The sequence below is a fragment of the Bos indicus x Bos taurus genome, chromosome 2, assembly GCF_003369695.1.
Source record: "Bos indicus x Bos taurus breed Angus x Brahman F1 hybrid chromosome 2, Bos_hybrid_MaternalHap_v2.0, whole genome shotgun sequence".
Classification (NCBI taxonomy): Eukaryota; Metazoa; Chordata; class Mammalia; order Artiodactyla; family Bovidae; genus Bos; species Bos indicus x Bos taurus.
Window position 1 is genome coordinate 34,883,924 of NC_040077.1, and position 23,872 is coordinate 34,907,795.

Genomic DNA, 23,872 nt, shown 5'->3' on the forward strand with positions numbered 1-23,872 from the left:
AGGGTTAACATGAAAAATATTTCAATGTAAAAGACACAGAGAAAGCAGCAGAGCTCAGTAAAACCAGAAACTCCATTCAACACTTACTTTTAACAGTGCCAGGGAAGAGATATAGACTTGTTCTGCTGTGTCCACTGCAGGAGCATCTGTAGGTGGCCCCTAGAAACAAGCATAGAAATCATTATAAATACAGAGAAATTATGAGTTCAAAATTAAAGTCCCACATTATTTAAACATGATTATTTTAAAAGAGTTTAGAGAAAACATGTTAAGTATCCTTTTATTCAGCTACAACATAAACAATCAAAACAAGCTTGCAAATATCAAACCTGTAGAAAATATCAAACTTAAGCATTCAGGCAAGTTTCCAATGGATGTAAATGCATGAATCTTTCAGCAATGCTAGCTCACCTCCACTACGAAATAGATACAATGCACCAGTTAGCTATGTTTCTTACCTCTATGTGAATGTAAACTGCTGTTGGACTAGTATGATTAACTGAAGAACCAACACAAACAGTAAATTCTGTGAGCATGATTTTCAGCTAAAGACAGCATGTAGACTGGGGCTTTGGGATCTCTGCCGATACTTCCGTATGGGGATGAAGTAGGGGGGCGGAGAAGACTTCTAATCCCTAGGTGAAAGAGCTGTGAAAACAACATGCTCTGCACATCACCTGAAGTTGTTCCCTTCCCTTACACAACATCAAATTTAACACAACTGGCCCAGATGTGAGCAAACTGGCTGAGACTGGTGTTAGCTAGTCTTTGGAAAAGACTTCCAAATCCTGACAACCACCTTTAAAGAAAACATTACTATTAATCTTACTACAGCCTAAGAAGATATTATGCTTGTCCCTTAAGATTCTGTCTTATTCATCAAAAGCACCAAATCTGTTTTTACTATAACATTCTGCTGGACAAAGTAATTTACATATAGTTCTTACCCTCAATATGACTACAATCTTATAAAATTAATTCTGCCCCAATCAGTGTATATAGAAAGCTTCTTGTTTTTTTTAATACTGAGGATTCTGGGAAAATGACATGACATGTACTTTTAACTGCCAGGTCCTGTTTTGCTTAAAGTCCTCTTTCCTTAACAATAACTGTTACAAATTATATAATGAATATGTTAGTTATCTAAACTGTAAGTCAATGCTCTAACTCGCTTTTATGGACTTGCTTATTACTAAAATTAAACAACTGCTTTACTCATTACATTTCACACTTATAGGTCTCTGTGTACTTAATGCTTCTTCTTGTCTATTTATATGCCAAATTCTGTGATTTTCTGTTTTGTTTTGTTTAAAAGCTCATAATATTTACTGGAAGCACTGAGTATAAAAAGTTCCAGAGTAAGTTTTCTCTAAATAGAAGCAACACATACAAAAATTACCTCTGTTCACTTATATACAAAGTGGTGAGAAAAATAAAATCCTTCAAATATTATGTTTAAAAATAAATACCAGATAATACATTTTTTAAAGTACCAAATTCTTCAATCTATTATCACCTAATGCAGCTTTACTGCTTGCCTTTCAAATAGTTATGAAAACTCTAAGGTAAACTAAAGTGCTATAATGCCAAAACATTTGTTGAGGTCATCATATAAAACATGATAGTTTTGTTGATATGACCATTTTATTCATCTCAGAAAGTTAAGAAAGTTTAAGAAAAAAGAGAAGATAGTAGTAAATTAGTCAACTTCAACAAGAAGTTTTGGGAGAAATAATACTTTAAGGTCAGGATAATGAACATTATATTTATAAATATTTTCTGATTCAGAGCAACTTTAAAAATGCTCACAACAAAAGAATTTAAAACTGGTATTTAGGTTATAGTTATTAATATAGCCTTTCTCAACTTTCCAGAAAATACTTACTAAGAAAAGAAAAAGAACAGGGAAATAAAACTTCACATCATCACCAAATGCACTGCCAACAAAATTCAGAAACTATTTCTCCTGTCAATGAAAGAACACTGTTCTGTTCAACAGTATATAATATCTAGTACCTAGCGAAGTGCCTGGCACATGGAACTCAGTAAGAAATGGTTGGAAAAAAACAAAAGAATGAACAAATTAAGGTAGTGCCAAGTCAAAAGAACAGAAAGGAAGAATATCTACCAGTCACCCTGGGCGTGAGAACAGCCACATGCAAATATATGCAAAGATCCTTAGCCTCTCTCTATGGTCGTCTGATTCCAAAACATACTAACAGAAAGCCACGCAGCCGGTTCCTCTATTGTACAGGTGTTGTGTTTTGAGACTGCAGCCAGTGATATTTTCTATTGCCCCCTCCATTAGTATTCTGTTTTTTGCTCTAGTTAGAATAAATTGCCCCCAAAACAACTTGGCAAGACACTATGTAAAACACTGTCTATGGGATAGATGTGTTAAGGATCTCCAGTAGCAGAGAATATCTGCTATCGTTTTTCTATCATTATGCTCACTTGTTCAGAATAGCACACAACCAGGAAATGAAGGTGAAGAAAACCCCACCAAAGACTCTGGAAATTAAGCTAAGACAATTATGTAAGTGCCAGTACAGCTGTAGGTAAAAAGATGACCTGAGCTGAGAAAAATGTGGACCTATGGACAACTTACCTACATTGCCTTCCGGCAAACACTCATGAGGAATACCATTCAGACAATTCAAGGAGAGGAAAGTCACTTAAAAGTAAGAATCATAAACAAATTTCTAGAAAACTGTTTAGCATCAGTAGATTACAACATGATTTCTTATCTTTGGAATAGAATATTGTAGGACAGACCAAGGTTAAAGCATGAAAAATAATGCAGAATTAAAATTACACTGGAGGAAACAAGGATAAAAATAACACTATCACACATTTAATTCAGTAATGTAGAATATAAACCTTAGAAAATATCTTAGAATGCAGAATAAAAAGTTAGAGATGAAAACTATTAGAAACATAATGATACTTAAAACAGAAAGTAAGGAGATACAAGCTATGAAATACAGTTGATCCTAAGGAGAAAATAAATGGAAAGCATCAATTAAGACAAAGCAAAAGAAAATTTCTTGAATAAAAAAAAAAAAATTAACTTTGTACTACTAAATGTCAATGGCAGTAACCAATGAAGAAAAGTGTTTGTAAAGTTTTAGATAAATCTTAACTGCATAGATAAAGCATAATTTCTAAAACCAAACAAATAGGAAAACTCAATAACCTGAAGAAAAAAATGCAGCTCAGGTTGACTTTGGATTTCTTTGCAACATTAAATGGCACAGTTTCAGATTTTTAAGAGAGAAACCCTGTGAAGTCAAATGCATTATCAGATCAGATCAGTCACTCAGTCGTGTCCGACTCTTTGCGACCCCATGAATCGCAGCACACCAGGCCTCCCTGTCCATCACCAATTCCCAGAATTCACTCAGACTCACGTCCATCGAGTCAGTGATGCCATCCAGCCATCTCATCCTCTGTCATCCCCTTCTCCTCCTGCCCCTAATCCCTCCCAGCATCAGGGTCTTTTCCAATGAGTCAACTCTTCGCATGAGGTGGCCAAAGTACTGGAGTTTCAGCTTTAGCATCATTCCTTCCAAAGAAATCCCAGGGCTGATCTCCTTCAGAATGGACTGGTTGGATCTCCTTGCAGTCCAAGGGACTCTCAAGAGTCTTCTCCAACACCACAGTTCAAAAGCATCAATTCTTCAGCACTCAGCCTTCTTCACAGTCCAACTCTCACATCCATACATGACCACAGGAAAAACCATAGCCTTGACTAGATGAACCTTTGTTGGCAAAGTAATGTCTCTGCTTTTCAATATGCTATCTAGGTTGGTCATAACTTTCCTTCCAAGGAGTAAGCATCTTTTGATTTCATGGCTGCAGTCACCATCTGTAGTGATTTTGGATCCCAGAAAAATAAAGTCTGACACTGTTTCCCCATCTATTTCCCATGAAGTGGTGGGAACGGATGCCACGATCTTCGTTTTCTGAATGTTGAGCTTTAAGCCAACTTTTTCAGTCTCCTCTTTCACTTCCATCAAGAGGCTTTTGAGTTCCTCTTCACTTTCTGCCATAAGGGTGGTGTCATCTGCATATCTGAGGTTATTGATATTTCTCCCGGCAATCTTGATTCTAGCTTGTGTTTCTTCCAGTCCAGCGTTTCTCATGATGTACTCTGCATAGAAGTTAAATAAACAGGGTGACAATATACAGCCTTGATGAACTCCTGTTCCTATTTGGAACCAGTCTGCTGTTCCATGTCCAGTTCTAACTGTTGCTTCCTGACCTGCATACATATTTCTCAAGAGGCAGATCTGGTGGTCTGGTATTCCCATCTCTTGAAGAATTTTCCACATTTTGTTGTGATCCACACAGTCAAAGGCTTTTGGCATAGTCAATAAAGCAGAAATAGACACTTTTCTGGAACTCTCTTGCTTTTTCTATGATCCAGCGGATGTTGGCAATTTGATCTCTGGTTCCTCTGCCTTTTTGAAAACCAGCTTGAACATCAGGAAGTTTACGGTTCACATATTGCTGAAGCCTGGCTTGGAGAATTTTGAGCATTACTTTACTAGCGTGTGAGATGAGTGCAATTGTACGGTAGTTTGAGCATTCTTTGGCATTGCCTTTCTTTGGGATTGGAATGAAAACTGATCTTTTCCAGTGCTGTGGCCACTGCTGAGTTTTCCAAATTTGCTGGCATATTGAGTGCAGCACTTTCACAGCATCGTCTTTCAGGATTTGGAATAGCTCAACTGGAATTCCATCACTTCCACTAGCTTTGTTCGTAGTGATGCTCTCCAAGGCCCACTTGACTTCACATTTCAGACTTTTTTTTTTCGACCAAGTATAATGCATTTGCCTTTTCATACTGTTCATGGCAATGAAACTAAACCATGAACAGTATGAAAAGGCAAATGCATTATACCTGGTCAAAAAAAAAGTCTGAAAGCCTACAAATATATTACTAAATATACAAGGACTCAGAAAATATGATTCCAGTAATCTTCCTTCAAAGAACTTCCTGAAAATGAGCCAGGTGAGACCCCACAAATCAAAATTACAAAGTCAAAAATGGAAACGCCATTATATAAAACAATCTGTTAAGACTACTGAAAGACAGTTAAAAACAGAGACAGATCTAAATAATATAAATAACCAGGGTTCAAAACTACAGATATTACCCAATAACTATACAGAGCAATGGATAGAAATAACAGTATACAAAACTCTATCTGACATATAGAAGGGGAAAAAAGAGATTTAAGTGTTGACTTTGACTAGTATATAAATATGGATTTAAGAATCTTTTGAACAACTTTAAAATAACCATGATAACCATTAAAGTTGATTATAGACCTTACCAAACCACTGGAGAAGAAAAAGCTAAGACAAAACTAACAATAAAAATCAGGGTACCAAGAAGGGAACAAAACAAAAATAGCAAACAACATAAGTTAAGACCAAATATATTGGTAATGAAAAAATATAAACGAAGTAAAAGTCTCTCATATGTGGTTTAAAATGGAAATTCATGTATGTTTCTTTTTATAAAACAAGCCACAATGGCCACCGTGTTTTACTCACCTTGCTTTTCTTCAGGGATGTATTACATCAATAGATTTCCTAGTAGTAAATCACCTTTACATTTCCAGGATAAATTGTTCAAGTTTGACTTATTATTATGTTAACATTAAAAAATATATTTATTTCTATTATTTTATATATTAGTATATTATTTTTACATAAGTGAGACTGAACAGGCATTTTATTTTTTCTGTTAAATTTGTCAGGTTTTGATATCACTACACTCAATTTATTAAATGTTTGGAAAGTTTACAAATTCCCATTTTCTATGTTCTAATAAAATGTACATATACTAAATTATGTATGTCCTAAAATTTAAATTTGGACAAGCTCATTAATAAAATATTTACCTTTGAAGCTGATTTTAGAACTTGGTTTTATGACAGTGGTATTAATAAATTCAGTTTACCTGTCTTGAAACTAGATGGACTATTACATTGTTCCACAAAGTTTCATTTCATTTAGATTCAAAGTTATCCCCACAGAATCAGTCTATTTTATCTCTTTTTTTAAACTGTTCAATATGGATAACATTTCACATTAAATTTCTTTCTCCATATCACATTACTACTACCCAGAGAACTGATTTACATTTAAAAACAAAACAAACCATGATAAAAATATTGGTTAAGGGAACACTTCCTAATTCATTCTGTGAGGTCAACACTACCCGAATACCAAAACCAGACAAAACCACTACAAGAAAACTACAGACAGACCAGCATCTCTTACAAACATCAGTGAAAAAATCCTTAACAAATTACTAAAAGAACACAGGAGCATATTCAAAAGACTATCTATATATACGACTGAGTGGGATTAAAACTTGCAATGCAAGGATGGTTCAACAAACAGAAACTGGCCAATGTAATACACCACATTAAGCAAATGAAGGGTGGGGGGATAAATGATCATTTCTATGCAGAAAAAGCATCTGAAAAAATTCAACACTCTTCATGATAAAAACACTTGACAAACTAGGTACAGAAGAAAACTACCTCAACACAATGAAAGTCATAGATGAAAAATTCACAGTGAACATAATGTCCCATGTTGGTGAAAAATTGAAAACTTTTCCTCTAAGATGAGGAACAAGGCAAAGATGCCTGCTTTTATCACTTGCTTCCATGGTGGCTCCATCAGTGAAGAGCTGGCCTGCAATGAAGGAGACGTGGGTTTGATCCCCGTGTCTGGAAGATCCCCTGGAAAATGGAATGGCAGCCCACTCCAGTATGCTTGCCTGGGAAATCCCATGGACAGAGGAACCTGATGGGCTACATATAGTCCATGGGGTTGTAAGAGTTGGACATGACTTTGCAACTAAACCACCACCACCACTCAACATAGTACTGGAAGTTCTAGTGAGAGCAATTAGGCAAGAAAAAAAAGTAAAAGGCATGCAAACTAGAAAGGAAAAACTACAATTATCTATTTGAGACAATATAATCTTATACATAGAAAATACTAAAAGTATGTTAGTTACTCAGTCATTTCTGACTCTGCCACCTCATGGAGCCAGCAGGCTCCTCTGTCCATGGAATTCTTTAGGCAAGAAAACTTGAGTTGAGTTGCTATTTCCTGAAAACTCCACCAAAAAAACCCTGAAGTCTCCATGAAAAGGGTATTAGATCTAATAGGTAAATTCAGTAAAGTAGCAGGACACAAAGTTAACACTCAAAAACAATGCAATTCATTAACAAATAATGAACAATCTGAAGAAGAAATTACAAAAATAATCTCATTTATAATGTCATTAAAAAAGAATGAGATACTTAGGAATTAAGTTAACCAAGGAAATGAAAGACTTGTACAATGAAAACCACATATACTGCTGCAAGAAATTAGAGAAGATATAAATAAATAGAAATACATCCCATGTTCATGGACTGGAAAATTTAATATTGTTAAAATGTCAAGACTACTCAAAATGATCTACAGATTCAAAGCAATCTCTGTCAAAATTTCAATGAAAACTTTTGCAGAAACAGAATACCTTTTCTAAAATCATATGAAATCTCAAGGGACCCTGAAGAGCCAAACAATCTTCAAAAGAAAACAAAATTAAAAGACTCACACTTCCTCATTTCAAAATTACTACAAAGACAGTAATAAAAAAAAATATGGCACTACACATAGGGACAGACATAAAAACCAGTGGAACTGAACAGAGAGCCAAAAATAAACCCTGGTGTATACAGTCAAATGATTTTTAACAAGAATGCCAAGGATGCCAAAACAATAACTGTAAATTATATATCCAAAATACAAAGAGAACTCCTCAAACAACAAAAAACCTAATTAAAAATGGGCAAAGAACTTGACCAGTACACCAGTGTTCACAGCAATATTATTCACAAGAGCTAAAGAGTGGAAGCAAGCCAAATGTCCACCAAAAAATGAATGGATAAGCAAAATGTGGTATACACACACATGGTGGAATATTACTCAGTCTTTAAAAAGAAATTCTGCAATATGCTACAATATCGGTGAACTATGAAGATGTTATTTTAAGTGAAATAAGCCAATAAAAAATGACAAGGACTATATGATTCCACTTACATGATGAAGTACTTACACAAAGCTGTCAAAAATCATAAAGACAGACAATATAATGATGGCTATTAGGGGCTACAGGAAGAGCAGTATGGAAAATTAATGTTTATTTCATGCAAAGATGAGCTCGATAAAGGACAGAAATGGTATGGACCTAACAGAAGCAGAAGATATTAAGAAGAGATGGCAAAAATACACAGAAGAACTGTACAAAAAAGATCTTCACGACCCAGATGATCACGATGGTGTTATCACTGACCTAGAGCCAGACATACTGGAATGTGAAGTCAAGTCGGCCTTAGAAAGCATCACTATGAACAAAGCTACTGGAGGTGATGGAATTCCAGTTGAGCTGTTCCAAATCCTGAAAGATGATGCTGTGAAAGTGCTGCACTCAATATGTCAGCAAATTTGGAAAACTCAGCAGTGGCCACAGGACTGGAAAAGGTCAGTTTTCATTCCAATCCCAAAGAAAGGCAATGCCAAAGAATGCTCAAACTACCGCACAATTGCACTCATCTCACAAGCTAGTAAAGTGATGCTCAAAATTCTCCAAGCCAGGCTTCAGCAATATGTGAACCGTGATCTTCCTGATGTTCAAGCTGGTTTTCGAAAAGGCAGAGGAACCAGAGATCAAATTGCCAACATCCGCTGGATCATAGAAAAAGCAAGAGAGTTCCAGAAAAACATCTATTTCTGCTCTATTGACTATGCCAAAGCCTTTGACTGTGTGGATCACAACAAAATGTGGAAAATTCTTCAAGAGATGGGAATACCAGACCACCTGATCTGCCTCTTGAGAAATTTGTATGCAGGTCAGGAAGCAACAGTTAGAACTGGACATGGAACAACAGACTGGTTCCAAATAGGAAAAGGAGTACATCAAGGCTATATATTGTCACCCTGTTTATTTAACTTATATGCAGAGTACATCATGAGAAACGCTGGACTGGAAGAAGCCCAAGCTAGAATCAAGATTGCCGGGAGAAATATCAATAACCTCAGATATGCAGATGACACCACCCTTATGGCAGAAAGTGAAGAGGAACTCAAAAGCCTCTTGATGAAAGTGAAAGTGGAGAGTGAAAAAGTTGGCTTAAAGCTCAACATTCAGAAAACGAAGATCATGGCATCCGGTCCCACCACTTCATGGGAAATAGATGGGGAAACAGTGGAAACAGTGTCAGACTTTATTTTTCTGGGATCCAAAATCACTACAGATGGTGACTGCAGCCATGAAATTAAAAGACATTTACTCCTTGGAAGGAAAGTTATGACCAACCTAGATAGCATATGAAAAGCAAAGACATTATTTTGCCAACAAAGGTTCGTCTAGTCAAGGCTATGGTTTTTCCTGTGGTCATGTATGGATGTGAGAGTTGGACTGTGAAGAAGGCTGAGCGCTGAAGAATTGATGCTTTTCAACTGTGGTGTTGGAGAAGACTCTTGAGAGTCCCTTGGACTGCAAGGAGATCCAACCAGTCCATTCTGAAGAAGATCAGCCCTGGGATTTCTTTGGAAGGATGATGTTAAAGCTGAAACTCCAGTACTTTGGCCACCTCATGCGAAGAGTTGACTCATTGGAAAAGACCCTGATGCTGGGAGGCATTGGGGGCAGGAGGAGAAGGGGACGACAGAGGATGAGATGGCTAGATGGCATCACTGACTCGATGGACATGAGTCTGAGTGAACTCCGGGAGTTGGTGATGGACAGGGAGGCCTGGTGTGCTGCGATTCATGGGGTCGCAAAGAGTCGGACATGACGGAGAGACTGATCTGATCTGATCTGATCTGATTTTAGTTTAAACCAGTTAATTACTTAGAGCTAGGCAAGGAAACACATTCTGGGTACAAACTCAACTGAACAAATAAAACAATATAAAATTGACAATATAACCTAAAATTGCTGAATATAGGCATACATTGGAAGCACTGTGAGTTCAATTCCAGACCACTGCAATAAAGTAAATACTGCAATAACTCAAGCCATATAAATATTTTGGTTTTCAAGTACATATAAAAGTTATGTTTATTCTATACTGTAGTCTAAGTGTGCATAGCACTGTGTTTAAAAAATGTATATACTTTAAAAATACTTTATTGCTAAAAAATGTTAACCATCTTCAGTGAGTCATAATCTTTTTGCTGGTGGAGGGTTTGAAATATTGAGAACTACCAAAACATGACATCGAGACACGAAGTAAATAAATGCTGTTAGAAAAACAGCACAATAGACGTTCTCAATGCAGGGTTACCACAAATGCTCAATTTGTGGGGGGAAAAAAAACACACAAACAATTATCTGCAAAGGACAATAAAGTGAAACTAGGTAAAATGAGGTATGCCTCCACTAAAAAAGAAAAAAACCTTGAAAAAATAGTTGCCCCATTTATAACAAGTCAATACCCAAGTTAACAAAATACTACAATCTTACCAGAAAATTGGGCAAAGAATATAAAGCAACTAATTACATAAGAAATAATGAAATAAATATGAAAAATGTTCAACCTCACTAGTTGACCTCCTTTAATTAAGAAATGCCAATTAACACATTAAGACATTGTTGTTGCTGTTGTTCCTATCAAACAAGCTTTACAATGCCCAATTTTGGAGCGGGTATGATAAAAGACACACACTCAGCACTACTGGTGGGAAAGTGAATTAGTACAATCTATCAGAAAAGCAACTGAGCAATGTACATCAAGAGCCTTACAACTGCACAAACTTTTTAACCTGCTTTTGCACTACTAGAAATTGTTTAAGTAAATAAACAGAGATGTTAGCATGAACCAGAACATTCATGATAAACCTTTTAATAATGCAGATAAACCTGAGAACAAAACAACCAATAATTTAAAAATACTGTTTAAAACTCCTTCTCTGTGATCTCAGATGACTCTAGCCATCTTAATTATCAATATTACCTTAAGTTAAAACTACCCTAGCCTGCTGCTATATTGAATGAATATTTTTAACTTCCAATATTGAAGAAACTGATAAAAAGGAGTATGGCTGTTCAGTACATTCACTGGAGGCAGAGTTCTCTCCCGTCCTGGAGGCTCATGATAACAGAGGGAAATTACGAGCAATCACACAAGCTTCTACGTTTAACAGTGCAAAGTATTTAAGAACACTGAAGGATGAGGTCTTTTTTTGACTGGCTTTTGACTATATGTAAGGGAAATCAGCCCTGGGTGTTCTTTGGAAGGAATGATGCTAAAGCTGAAACTCCAGTACTTCGGCCACCTCATGCGAAGAGTTGACTCATTGGAAAAGACTCTGATGCTGGGAGGGATTGGGGGCAGGAGGAGAAGGGGACGAGAGAGGATGAGATGGCTGGATGGCATCACCGACTCGATGGACGTGAGTTTGAGTGAACTTCGGGAGTTGGTGATGGACAGGGAGGCCTGGCATGCTGCAATTCATGGGGTCGCAAAGAGTCGGACACGACTGAGCGACTGAACTGAACTGAACTGAAAGGATTCCACTTCAGAGTTCTTCACTCTCAGAATCTGAGCGACCAGTGTGGAAAAGTGACTTAATATCATATAGGAAATATCCAAAAGAACTTAATAAAGCTTGGAAAAGAGAAGGTACAAAACAGCCATCTTCAAAGATACGAAGAGTTGTTAGACAAAGTTCAGACTAACAGCTCTTAAAGTGCAGTCCCTAAATCAGATACATCAGCACCACCTAGTAATTTGTTATAAACGTACATTCCTACTGAATCAGAAATTCTGGGAGTAGAGTCCAGAAATCTTGGTATTTAGAAAGCCCTCCAGGTGATTCTGATGCCTGCTAAAACTTGAGAACCCTGACTTAGACCACATAGTTTGTAGAACTACAGGTAAATGGAATAAAGCTTATGGGGAGACTGAATTTGGGCTCCATATAAGAAAAAGCTTCTACTGGTCCAAACTATCTAAAGAGTTGCAGTTAATGAGTTCCCTGTAATTGCAGTTATTCAAACATAATTGGTTCAAGTGGGGAATGTGTTACAGAAGGGTTCAAATATTTGATGACTAATTAAATATTTTGGGGTTTGTTTCTAACTTAGTATACTACCAATTATCATATTGTTTTCCAAGGGAGCCATCTCAAATTCAACATCTTCAAAAATCAAACTTACAATTCTTTCTCTACAAACTAACCTTCCCAACTTATTTGAATCTTAAGTCTCAAACTAGAAACCTAGGCAAAATTTTCAATGACTCTCCTTCGGTCCTTATAGTCAATACATCACCAAGTTTTATCAATTCTTTTGTTATTCTGCAGTATGACAGAGATATATTTTAAAATTCATTTTTGGGAAAAGAGTTTCAAGAAAATACCAGTTCATTTCTAGTTAAGTAAGTCTAGGATATCATGAATATCCACTCTACCCCTCAAATTCATGTCTAAGAAAAATCCTGGAGTGGAAAAAAATCTGTTTATCTTCGTTTAACCTGAATTTTTCCAATTCATTCCATGGTCCACATGGTCCTCTCAGAGAAAATCTGGACTTTCCTTTTCAGGCTGTGAAACAATTTATCATTTTCTCAAATGTGAGGCAGAGATCAAGCTCAGGTTCCAAATAACATTTAAGTATTTACCATGGGTCTAGCACTAAAGCTTCAGGAAGCTTATATTGTAGTTGGAAAGGCAGATTAAACACACATTGGCACAGACTATCAGAAATAAAATACAATTTTTGACTTCTAGCAATGTGCTCTTTCCACTATAGCATACCATCCCATTTTCAGATGGCCAAATCTACTTATTCTGGAGGCTTAGTTCTTTTCCTTTGTTTACAATTTTAGAATCCTCTGCCACCTGGATCCATTTCCTATTAAAGAAAACAGAAATAAGTCTTGAGAATAAATAGATGTTCTTTCCACCTGAAAGTTAGTATGCCCACTGAGAACAGGGAACATCTCTGGGCTTCCCTTTATTTACTGAAATCTAGATAGACACAGGGGGCTTAGCAGAGCAAAAGGCACTACTGAATTTACTTATAACACAGTATGTACACTACCATGAAAACAAAAATATGCCTTTTTATTAAAACATATTGTAAGAAACAAGTCACATATAACATTTAGGGCTGTTTTTTTAATCAAAGCTTCCCTGGTGGCTCAGATGGTAATGAATCTGCCTGCAATGCAAGAGACCCAGGTTCAAGCCCTGGATCAAGAACTCTGTAGAAGGAAATGGCAACCCACTCCTGTATTCCTGCCTGGAAAACTCCATGGGCAGAGGAGCCTGGTGGGCTACAGTCTATTGGGTTGCAAAGAACCAGATGCGAATGAGCAACTAACCCTTACACAAATGGTAGAAAAATAATAAAACAAGCACAGTTCATAAAATATCACCTTATTCAAATGATTAAATCATGGCTGTGTGTGTGTGTGTATGTGTGTGTATATAAGCATACAAAATTACTTGAGTATTACTTTAATATATTTTAAAGAATAAGTAAATATACTCAATAAAATAGGACTTCAATTTTTTAGTAGAGATATCAAGTAAGTTGTCAAGATACTTGAGGTGCTAGATGGCTACACCCTAAGCAAATAGAGATATCCAGGTATAGCTCTATTTCAAGTGTTAAACAACTGAAGGGAAAAAACCGTGCGAGTCATGGGATTCAAAGAGGAGAAATATACATGAAGTGGTAATGGGCAAAGAGGGACTTTCAGGATTGGGAGGTGCCATCCAGGAAAAGAGACATAGGATGGTTTTCATTCCTCAACCACAGAAAGTTTCCAAGTCCCTTTACCCCTATCCTCCTGTCTCAAATTTACAACCCTATGACTTTAGTCAGAAACAAAAGATTTTACAATTAGAAACTGATACAAACTTTAATGTTAGATTTAAATCACCTGTTAGGCTATGTTTACGTTCAACTAAAATGAACATCATAGTGACTGCATATAATGACAAATTATGTATCTTCCATTCAAAGGATGAAAAATATCTGAATAAATGTACAGAATTTAAATTACTTCAATTATCTTTCACTTTACTGAGAATTTATTATGTTTATAAAGAACTAGGCAAAATGCTAGCTAAAGTAAAAAAAATGTTAAATGATATAAATGATACAATGATATAAATCAAACGAAAATCTTGGCCCCAATATTTTTTGAATTTCAACAATTTGCTTAGGATATTATTATTACAAAAATAAACAATGAAGAAAATGTTTCTTTCTCGTGCTTAATCAACAGCATAGCTCTAAAACTCCCAACTTAGATGGTATGTGAACTATTTAAGTTAACTCTGTTGACCTTATAACAACTCTGCTGCTACTGCTAAGTCACTTCAGTCGTGTCCAACTCTGTGCGACCCCATAGACGGCAACCCATCAGGCTCCCCCATCCCTGGGATTCTCCAGGCAAGAACACTGGAGTGGGTTGCCATTTCCTTCTCCAATGCAAGAAAGTGAAAAGTGAAAGTGAAGTCGCTCGTGTCTGACTTTTAGCGATCCCATGGACTGCAGCCTACCAGGCTCCTCCATCCATGGGATTTTCCAGGCAAGAGTACTGGAGTGGGGTACAACTCTCTAACCACCATGATAAAGTTCAGAAAGTCTTTATTTTTTAAAGATTGAATATGATATGACAAACTTCAAGGTGCTTTAAAAAACAACTATTAGAATTACTAAAGACATTTTAATAACTAAAGTGGTATTAAGCAAAAGAAAAAAAAAACTAAATTGGTCTGTACTTCACACAATAAATACATACATAACTCACAAAAGATAAGCAAAATAAGAAATATCCGAATATTCTACAACCTTATAGTCTATTGTCAAAACTTAAATGGATGCTAACAATTTGAAAATTGGAAGAAAACTGGAGAATGATTTAGTTACATACTACTATAAAAAGACATGGAACTAAAATGCACATACCCCTCTTACAAACAGGGCTTCCCTTGTGGCTCAGCTGGTTTAAAGAATCGACCTGCAATGCGGAAGACCGAGGTTCAAACCCTGGGATGGGAAGATCCCCTGGAGAAGGAAAAGGCTACGCGTTGCAATATTCTGGCCTGGAGAATTCTATGGACAGTATAGTCCATGGGGTTGCAAAGAGTCAGACATGACTGAGTGACTTTCACTTTCACTCATACAAATAAGAAATTGAAATAATTGCTTTTGCTGTATAAGTCCATAATACTCAAATCCTACAGGCACAAAGTTAAAATCACTTTAAGTAAGCCTGACTCTTTTTTTTGCCACTTCATTTTTTTAATTGAAGGACATTTGCTTTACAGAAGTTTGTGGTTTTCTGTCATACATCAACAAGAATCAGCCATAGGTACACCCATGTCCCCTCCCTCCTGAACCTCTCTCTCATTTTCCTCCTCATCCCACATGACTTTTTAAAGTTAAGTTTGTTTAGAATGAGGTAGGGTAAATTCATACCTTTAAACTTACTAAGAGTATAAGTCAGCTATCTAACAGAATTGCAAGGTAAAACAGGTAAGCCACAGGCACAAGTAGTGTGACTGACCTTTTATACATTCATGAAGATCTACCTGACCAGTGATATAACACCTATCAGGAACTCCACAAGGGCGTCAAACTCTGTACAACTGAGTTTTAATCTGTTACATTTTGATCTGTTTTGATCTGGTACATTTAGTAAAACAAACTGTCATCCAGGTCCACAAATTGTAAATGTGGTTAAATTAAAAGAGATATAAGTTGTTTTTGTGGGACTTAACCACCTGCCCTCATTAGAAGGTTAAAATCTGATCCAGCATAGAAAGCCATGACTTTTACTTGGGCAGCCCTTGTTGACTAAGTGCTTAAAAAAAAAAAAAAAAAAAGGCATTTACCATTATAACAGGATAAAAACTAACACCTCAAAGTGTTACCTACTCAGGCCTTTTAACAAATTTGTTAACACTATTAGTTATATTACTCCACCTTTCTCTTAGTGTGAACTGGTATCAATTATTTAGCCAATTCTATAATGTTATTAAAATACCTGCTGATTAAACATGAACCAAAGTGTCACTTAAAAAGAAATGTAAAATAAGTAACATCACTGAATTGCAACAGTCCAAAAAAATCTAAAAATATAAGTTACCTTGGGCAATGACATAAAACATTTCTAGACTTATTTAAAAGTTGTTCTAGGATTAAAATATTACATGGATTTATTTATTTTTATAATGGCTATTTTAAAGAGTATATTTGGTCCTGCATTATAGAATTATCTTTTAGGTCTGCTAAAATGTTTTTCAACACAAAAAAACATTTTATTAACAAATGAAGGTGACTATTCTAAAAAATAAAATAAAACCTAAACATATATTACATAGCTGACAGGAAATAAATCTTAATTTCTGGCATTGCAATACAGCCCTTCACAAATTCCGTCAAAAATTTAAAAATTTGATGAAACCACCATCTTCAGTTTCCTCAGTTAAAAACCCCTAGGCAGGGGGTACCTGAACAGAAAAGAAGAAAATTCAAACATATACAAATAACTACCACTGTACTGTTTATCTCTTACCGAGCAAGGTAAGAAACAACCTTTTAATACTTTAATTTTGTGAGTATTAAACAACTAGTGTGAAAAACAAGCTGCATGTAAACTATTTCTACTGCCTGAGCTTCAATGACTAGCTGAGGCAACCTGTTATAGGAGGTGTTAATTGGCAAGAGGAGTACAAGTCAGAAGCATGTTCCCCATCGTCCTAACCCAGCAAGGCTAGGTCATTAAAGTGGAAATGAATTCTTTCATGTCGACTTAACCCTTTCAATGCATGCTTTCAGCTGTTTTCTCTCAATTAATTTTAAAAACTTGTTACTTTTTAGAATTTAAAAAAAAATGGTCCAAAAAAAGGTCCTTTGGCTGACAGTTCCAATGTCTACATTATTCAGAAGAAAAGAACAGAGCAAGTTAATTGCATTGTAATATTGCAACGCTCCTCTCTGAAAAACATGTAAACTAAACATATTTGCTTATTTTAACACTGAAAAAAGATACAGGATATAGTGTTTAAAATTAGCTCAGAACCATTTAGTCATATAGGGCTCTGATTTACAATTCTGTTTAAGATACATGGGCTAACTCATAATGATAACTTAAGTATCTTAACCTTGGGACACAGTAGTAATAATTTTTTTAATTTCCACAATGTTCATATAAGAATCTCCATTATGAAAATGTTTTGAAACATATATAAGTTAAACACCTTTCTAATTAAGTTTCATTATTCTGATAAGGTGCAGAGTCAAAGCATATCCTGATGACTGGTTGCCAAAAAGCCAAAACTCCTTTTATGGCATGATCTCAGAGGTTTCCAGATGGCACATTAATTCTTAAAAAAAAAAAAAAGACAAAAAGAAGGAAAGAAGAATAAGAATAGGAATTTTAAAACAATGATGCATTGCTTTTGAAATGCCATATGTATAAATACTAATATTCCCATATAATAAGCATTATAGCCATTTAACACTCAATTACATAAATAATATTCTAAATATTATGATTAAAAAATTAACACACATATACTACATTTTTCACCACTGAATAATCTTGGAGGTATTTTCCTTAATAAAAATATTATCAGAGTAAGAACTAAACATTAGTAAATCTATAATGCCTAAAACTATGACTCGTGATAAATCAATAAAAAATTACCAGCATGACAACAGAGACGTAATTTCATCTACTGTTGTACAGTGGAGCTCTCAAGTAACTCTAACCAACAATACACTTAACTAAAAACTTGATCAGCAAGGGTTGAGATAATAGTAGGCAATGTAATGGTTTGAAGATGTCAAAAAATGAGAATTATACACGCTATATTCCTATACCCTAATATTTATTCTTTTCCTCTCTTTTATCATTCATCTTCTTCTTTCAAGTCTTTTCATCATTGACACACTCAGTTCCTGCCTCTCTGGAAACTGACATTTTCCCTTAGGTCTACTGAGCTCATCCAATATAGCAAACCTAAGGAACTATCCTGGAGTCAACATTTTGAGAATACAAAAATTTCAGTGGGGAACAGGCAGTGGGGTGAGGCAAGGTAGCAGTCAGGGAAAAGGGGAGGTAACACCATTACTTGTTTATAAAGACACCTGATAAGTAACACAGGGACTGGTGGCCTAGTGAATAACGCCGAACTGTGACATTTCTTTCTCTTTAAGACCACTCCTGATACTCACTTTGAAACAGTTTTCACCTACTTAAAAACCTGTGTGTGTAAAATATGCCATAAGCACCAACCACTTTAACCATTTATGAAATTCGTCTTATTAGAACAGGGACCAACTGTCTCCCATTCTGGGTGACTTTCACTCTGACCCATAGCAATGAAGAAGGAACAAGTACAATGCTTAACTACCTCTGTTATAAAGAAGCATAATTCATAGAGGACTGCTTAGTTAAGCTTTTAATTTCCACAATATCCATACAAGAATCCTTATTATGAAAATGTTTTGAAACATGTATGAGTTAAACACCTTTGTAATTAAGTTTCATTATTTTGATAGGGTGTGCTGTCAAAGCATATCCTGATGACTGGTTGCCAAAAAGCCAAAATTCCTTTTATGGCATGATCTCAGAAGCTATAACTTCAAATGTTTAGGAGTGGCTAAAACATGCTATCTTTTATAATTGGACATAGGGTCCCAGAATCAAGGAGAATCTCAAAAGTCCTACAACAGAGCATTAAGGTATTAGAACTGTTTCAAAACAGACCCTACAATTGACTTTAAAGCTTTTATAGGTGCTGATGGCCCTTTTTCCTTTTGTACTGTTCAACTATTTATGTATTTAAATTACAAAACATGTAAAATACAGTCAGCCACAAACAAACTGGTTGTTTTGGGAAGCATTCATAATTAAGTAGCTGCTCATCTTCTATAGTATGCAAAGTCATGTATGGAATGTTATACACACATACAAAGAGTGCATGTTTTATTTATTTACTCAACCACCACAGACCTGAGAGCCCAATGCCATGTACTGGTTATACAAAGGTAAACAGGCCCCTGCCCTTAAAAGGTTTACAAACCAGAAGGCAGGCAAGAAAAACTATAAAAGCACCACAAAAGCATATATTGTGGATACAGAAGTCAGAGAACAATGCAAGTTCAATCCCTGGGTCAAGAATATCCCCTGGAGAAGGGCATGGTAACCCATTCCAGTATTCTTGCCTGGAGAATCCCATGGACAGAATAGCTTGGTGGGCTACAGTCCACAGGGTCACAAAGATTGGGACTCAACTGAAGTGACTTAGCACGCACGCACGGATGCCCTGAATATGTTTACAAACCAGAAGGCAAGCAAGAAAAACTATAAAAGCACCACACAAGCATATATAGTGGACACAGAAGTCAGAGTTATGTACTTGATACAATCTTCCCTTATGCTAAGAACTGAAAAATATGTAGAACTTATCCAAGCAAAACAAAAAGGAGAGGAGTGGCAAGGAAAGGCATCCCAAGCAAAGAAAATAACACATTTAAAGGCATAGAGACACAAAAAAAGCCATTATCCTGCACACTACCATTCAAAAAAAATTTTTTAAATAAAATGGGCTGAAGATCAAACCAGTCAATCCTAAAGGAAATCAACCCTGAATATTCATTGAAAAAGACTGATGCCGAAGGTGAAGCTCCAATACTTTGGCTACCCAATATGAAGAGCCAACTCATTGGAAAATACACTGATGCGGGGAAAGATCTGAGGACAAGAGAAGGGCGAGACAGAGGATGAAATGGTTGGATGGTATCAATGACTCAATGGACATGAGTCTGAGAAAACTCCAGGAGATGGTGAAGGACAGGGAACCCTGGCATGCTGCAGTCCACAGTGTCTCAGAGTCAGACACAACTCAGCAACTGAACAACAAATGGATTCTTAAGCAGCCAAACATGAGTTAATACTGCTTCCATTTCAATGAGTATTTTACTGAAGATGTGACTTTTTTCAAAGACCATTTTTAAAAGAAGTGCCTTTTCTTATCCACACTTTAGCCTTTTATGAAAAATGTTCAGCACTTCAGAATACAAATCAGTCTGGAGTTCTCTGACATGCTTAAAAGACACAGTTGTTAAGACAATAGAGAAGATGATGTGCTTTCCATACAAAATGCTGTCATACAGTAAGTAATATGTAGTATCTCTTTGGTTTATGGTATTTGCACAAATATTCTATCTGACTCAATCTTGAGGCCAAGGGCTATTTCTATTTAACATATCAAGTTCTCAAAATATTTTTTTTTTCTGTAAGTATTTATAAAAAGCTGATTGTGTGATATCCAAGCAATGGGTACCCCTGGAAGAGAAGACACAGTTCAAGACTGTGATTAGTTGGATTACTGATCAGAGGAGCTGAGGGTTAAATGGATGCTACTGTGATCAGCTGTTAGAGCCACTAAGCAGTCATAAGAGCCAGGCTCTAGAGGTGTTAACACAGAATACTAATAACCTTGCCTGTTTGGGTATATCCTGCTTTATATTTTTTCAAATATGTTATTTATCTCATCTAATGAAAGAAGAGAAAGACCAAGGAATGATATATAAGAAAAAGCACCATACATACAGAGGAGAGGGATTTCAAAAAACTTGGAGTGAATAGGAGAGGAAAAAAAAAAGGACTTGGGAAAACTGTGTGCTAGGAACTATGACAGGAGCTAGATATATGATGAACCAATTCCATGCTGTGCTAGTCTTTAAAATGGAGGTAGGAGACAGGACAATTATACAAGTAAATAAACCTCAGGCCACATCCCGAATCTCCAGAATCTGAATGCCTCTTACCACCCACATAATAGCACTCTGGTGATAACTATAAACATTACATGAACATAAAATCCATCTATATCTCCCCTTTAACTAATTTTGCTTTTATTCTTATTAGAAATTATCTGAGATCTTCTTTCCTTCCTATTACCTTGTTTAATCAAGACCTGATATTACTATACAAAGTGGAAATTCAAATCAATACAGCTATAGTAACACTATATGTAGCCTATCTACATGGCGGGTTACACCCTGCCCAAAGAGCAACAATATAAGACTACCAAAAGCCATTACAGCAATCAGTTATTCACTGAAAATTAAGCATCCTAACATTTTAGTCTCAGTGGGACTAGTTTTCTTCTGAGTATAGACCACTGAAGTTCATCCTCAAGTAGGGCTGCAAAATAAACTATTAGTTAAGTCTGAATTTAGATAAATGAATACTTTTATGTACATCCCATACAATATTTGGGACATACTTACATTTTTAAAATATTTATTGTTTACCTGAAATTCAAACTTAACTGGGCATCCAGTATTTTTCTTTGTGAACTACGACAACCCTATTCCCAAGTAACAAGTAGTTTCTGTTCTAAGTCCATATTCTAACTCTCTCCCCCATTTCACTTGTTCTGTGTAGCTTAAGCCAGAGGCAACTTTATATTATTACACACACCAACAGCTTTTTCAAAATGAACTGTTACCTCTTTGTCTTCAATTAAGTAATAAAGTGTTCTTGCCAAAAGGTCACTAAGTTTCCTCTTATAGGGAAAAAAAAAAGCACATGAAATTTATATCTTAATGATACACAAATCATATTTTTATTCTTATTGGAAATCAGCATCTACTTTGAAATATCTTCTCTCTCTAAATGTTAAAATAATCATTCATTAAATAACAAATGCGCGTTTTACTTTAGATAAGAAAATACAGTTCTGAGCACATTGTGCACACGACCCTGCTGGTGGGCTCCGCTGCTGACACTGGACTCACCAAGCATACCCAGAGCCACACTCCCTAGTGCCACTAGATTTTCCCTGCGACACACTCTTCTCGTCGTGTTGAGTCCCCATTAAGTAAAACACTGTATAAGGGCTTGGGATTCGCTTGCTCGTAACTTTGTGCAGCACTGGGTCAGTACTCTGCATACTACCATTGCTCGTTGACAGACTACCTAATAGAAAAGGCTACTATCGTAACTGAGAGAATTCCACACTAGAGAAACAGGATCCTGCACACACACACAAAGATGCTCAATAAATAACTTCTCAATCTCTTTATAAATAAGTGCAGTTTCGGTTTTTATTTTTTTGATCACTATCTCACCCACAAACATGCCAAGAAAGGCGTTCTGATGCCTCTGTGAGCCAAGCAGACATGAAAATGCCAAAGGCAATCCTATGCTTGTGTGGTCTCCATTAAGAATTGTAGATCCCTTCTCTCGGGAGAAGTATATCCACAAGGCCGAATAAATAAGAGGCTAGAGAAAAGGAAGCTAACAACTCAATGGACATGAATTTGAGCAAACTCCGAGAGATAGTGAAAGACAGGGAAGCCTGGCTTGTTGCAGGTCACAGGGTCGAAAGAGTTGGACATGACCTAGCAACTGAACAACAGAACCTACTTAGAAAGAGACAAAGAAACTGAGATAGGAAACCAATGAGGCAGCAGACTGGACACAAGGCTTATTACTATTTAGGGAATTAAATCCGCCTTAGGCCTAAGAGTAGAAAGTTGCCTCCCTGGCAAGAGAGGCCAGTGAGGCAGTCAGGTGAGCAGCTGAGAGGGAATGAGAGCAAAGTGGCGACTATCCACACAGCAAACAACTAATGCTTTTATCTAACCACTGTTAGTTTCCTTTAAAACTTATTGAGGAGTCACAAAAGACTGTGGTACACTCACTAAACAGCTTATGAAATAAAACATCACTGAAAGTTAGGCTGAAGCTTCTGCATCATCCTCCTGACTGACTGCACCCTCTCCATGACCCCTGTTGTAGCCATTATTCTAATTTTTGGTGATTATCATGCATTTCCTCATACTTTCACTATGTAAGCAGATATAGATAATATATTGTAGTATTTCCATGTTTTAAAATTATATATTAAAACTTAGAACATATTTATTCCTCTACTTGCCTTTTTCCTCTAGTATGTTAATATGGATTAATCATGCAGATATGAGAAGATCACCGACTTTACAAAAGCCCCACTGTTAAGCAAAGTTATATATTTTCCTCCTGATGGACAATTAGGTTGTTTTCAATTTTTTTGATATTATAAACTACATATCAGCAAACTGGGGCCTGTGGGAGAGCCAGCTGACTGTTTTTGAAAATGAAGTTTTGTTGGAATACAGCCAGGCACATTCATTTTGTATTATGTATGGCTGCTTTAACACTACAACGGCAGGATGAAATTGAGTGGTTGCAACAGAAACCATTTGGTCCACAAGTCTTAAAATATTTACGACCCAGACCTTTAAGAAAGGAGTACCAAGGGGTTATAAACAATACTGTTGTGAATGTCCTTGCACCCACATGGGACACCTTCCCTAGGAAATATAATTAGGAAAAGATCTCTCAGAATGCAGGGTTAGCAAATCTTTACCATTACTAGATTTTACCAAAACGCACAAGATGGCTGTACACTACTTCTAGCTTACACAAATGGTTTCCTTCTTCTAATATTCCTATCTTTTGCCCATTTAAAAACATCGCTTTCTTACTGATTTATAGAAACGAAATACATATATTCATGACTAGTGTTTTGTCCATTATATGTTAGATATATATATCTTTCCCAATCTGTGGCTCACCACTTTGCTTTTTACATTTCTTCATGCCTCAGTTTTATCTGAAAAAAAAAAATGAAGATTGTAACAATAATCCAACTTCATATAATCGCTGAAAAGACTGAATGAGTTAATATATTTAAAATATTTAGAACAGTGCCTGGCACATCTAAGTGTTCCACAAATATTAACTACTTAATATTATCT

At 36.1% G+C, this 23,872-nt stretch overlaps 1 protein-coding gene across 2 annotated transcripts in view; it reads right to left on the minus strand.

Annotated features, from left to right (window-relative positions):
- Positions 1–23,872, minus strand: part of PSMD14 (proteasome 26S subunit, non-ATPase 14) — a 107,735-nt gene that overhangs the window by 42,988 nt on the left and 40,875 nt on the right. The window contains exons 4-5 of one of the 2 annotated variants that reach the window (XM_027559476.1): positions 23,690–23,727; positions 88–159 (exon numbers count right to left, since the gene is read on the minus strand). Coding sequence is in view for 1 of the 2 variants with exons in the window: in XM_027559469.1 (XP_027415270.1) it covers positions 88–159 (72 nt within the window). In the remaining variant the exon portion in view is untranslated. The remainder of the gene's footprint in view (positions 1–87; positions 160–23,689; positions 23,728–23,872) is intronic. The other variant, XM_027559469.1, reaches the window with a different exon arrangement.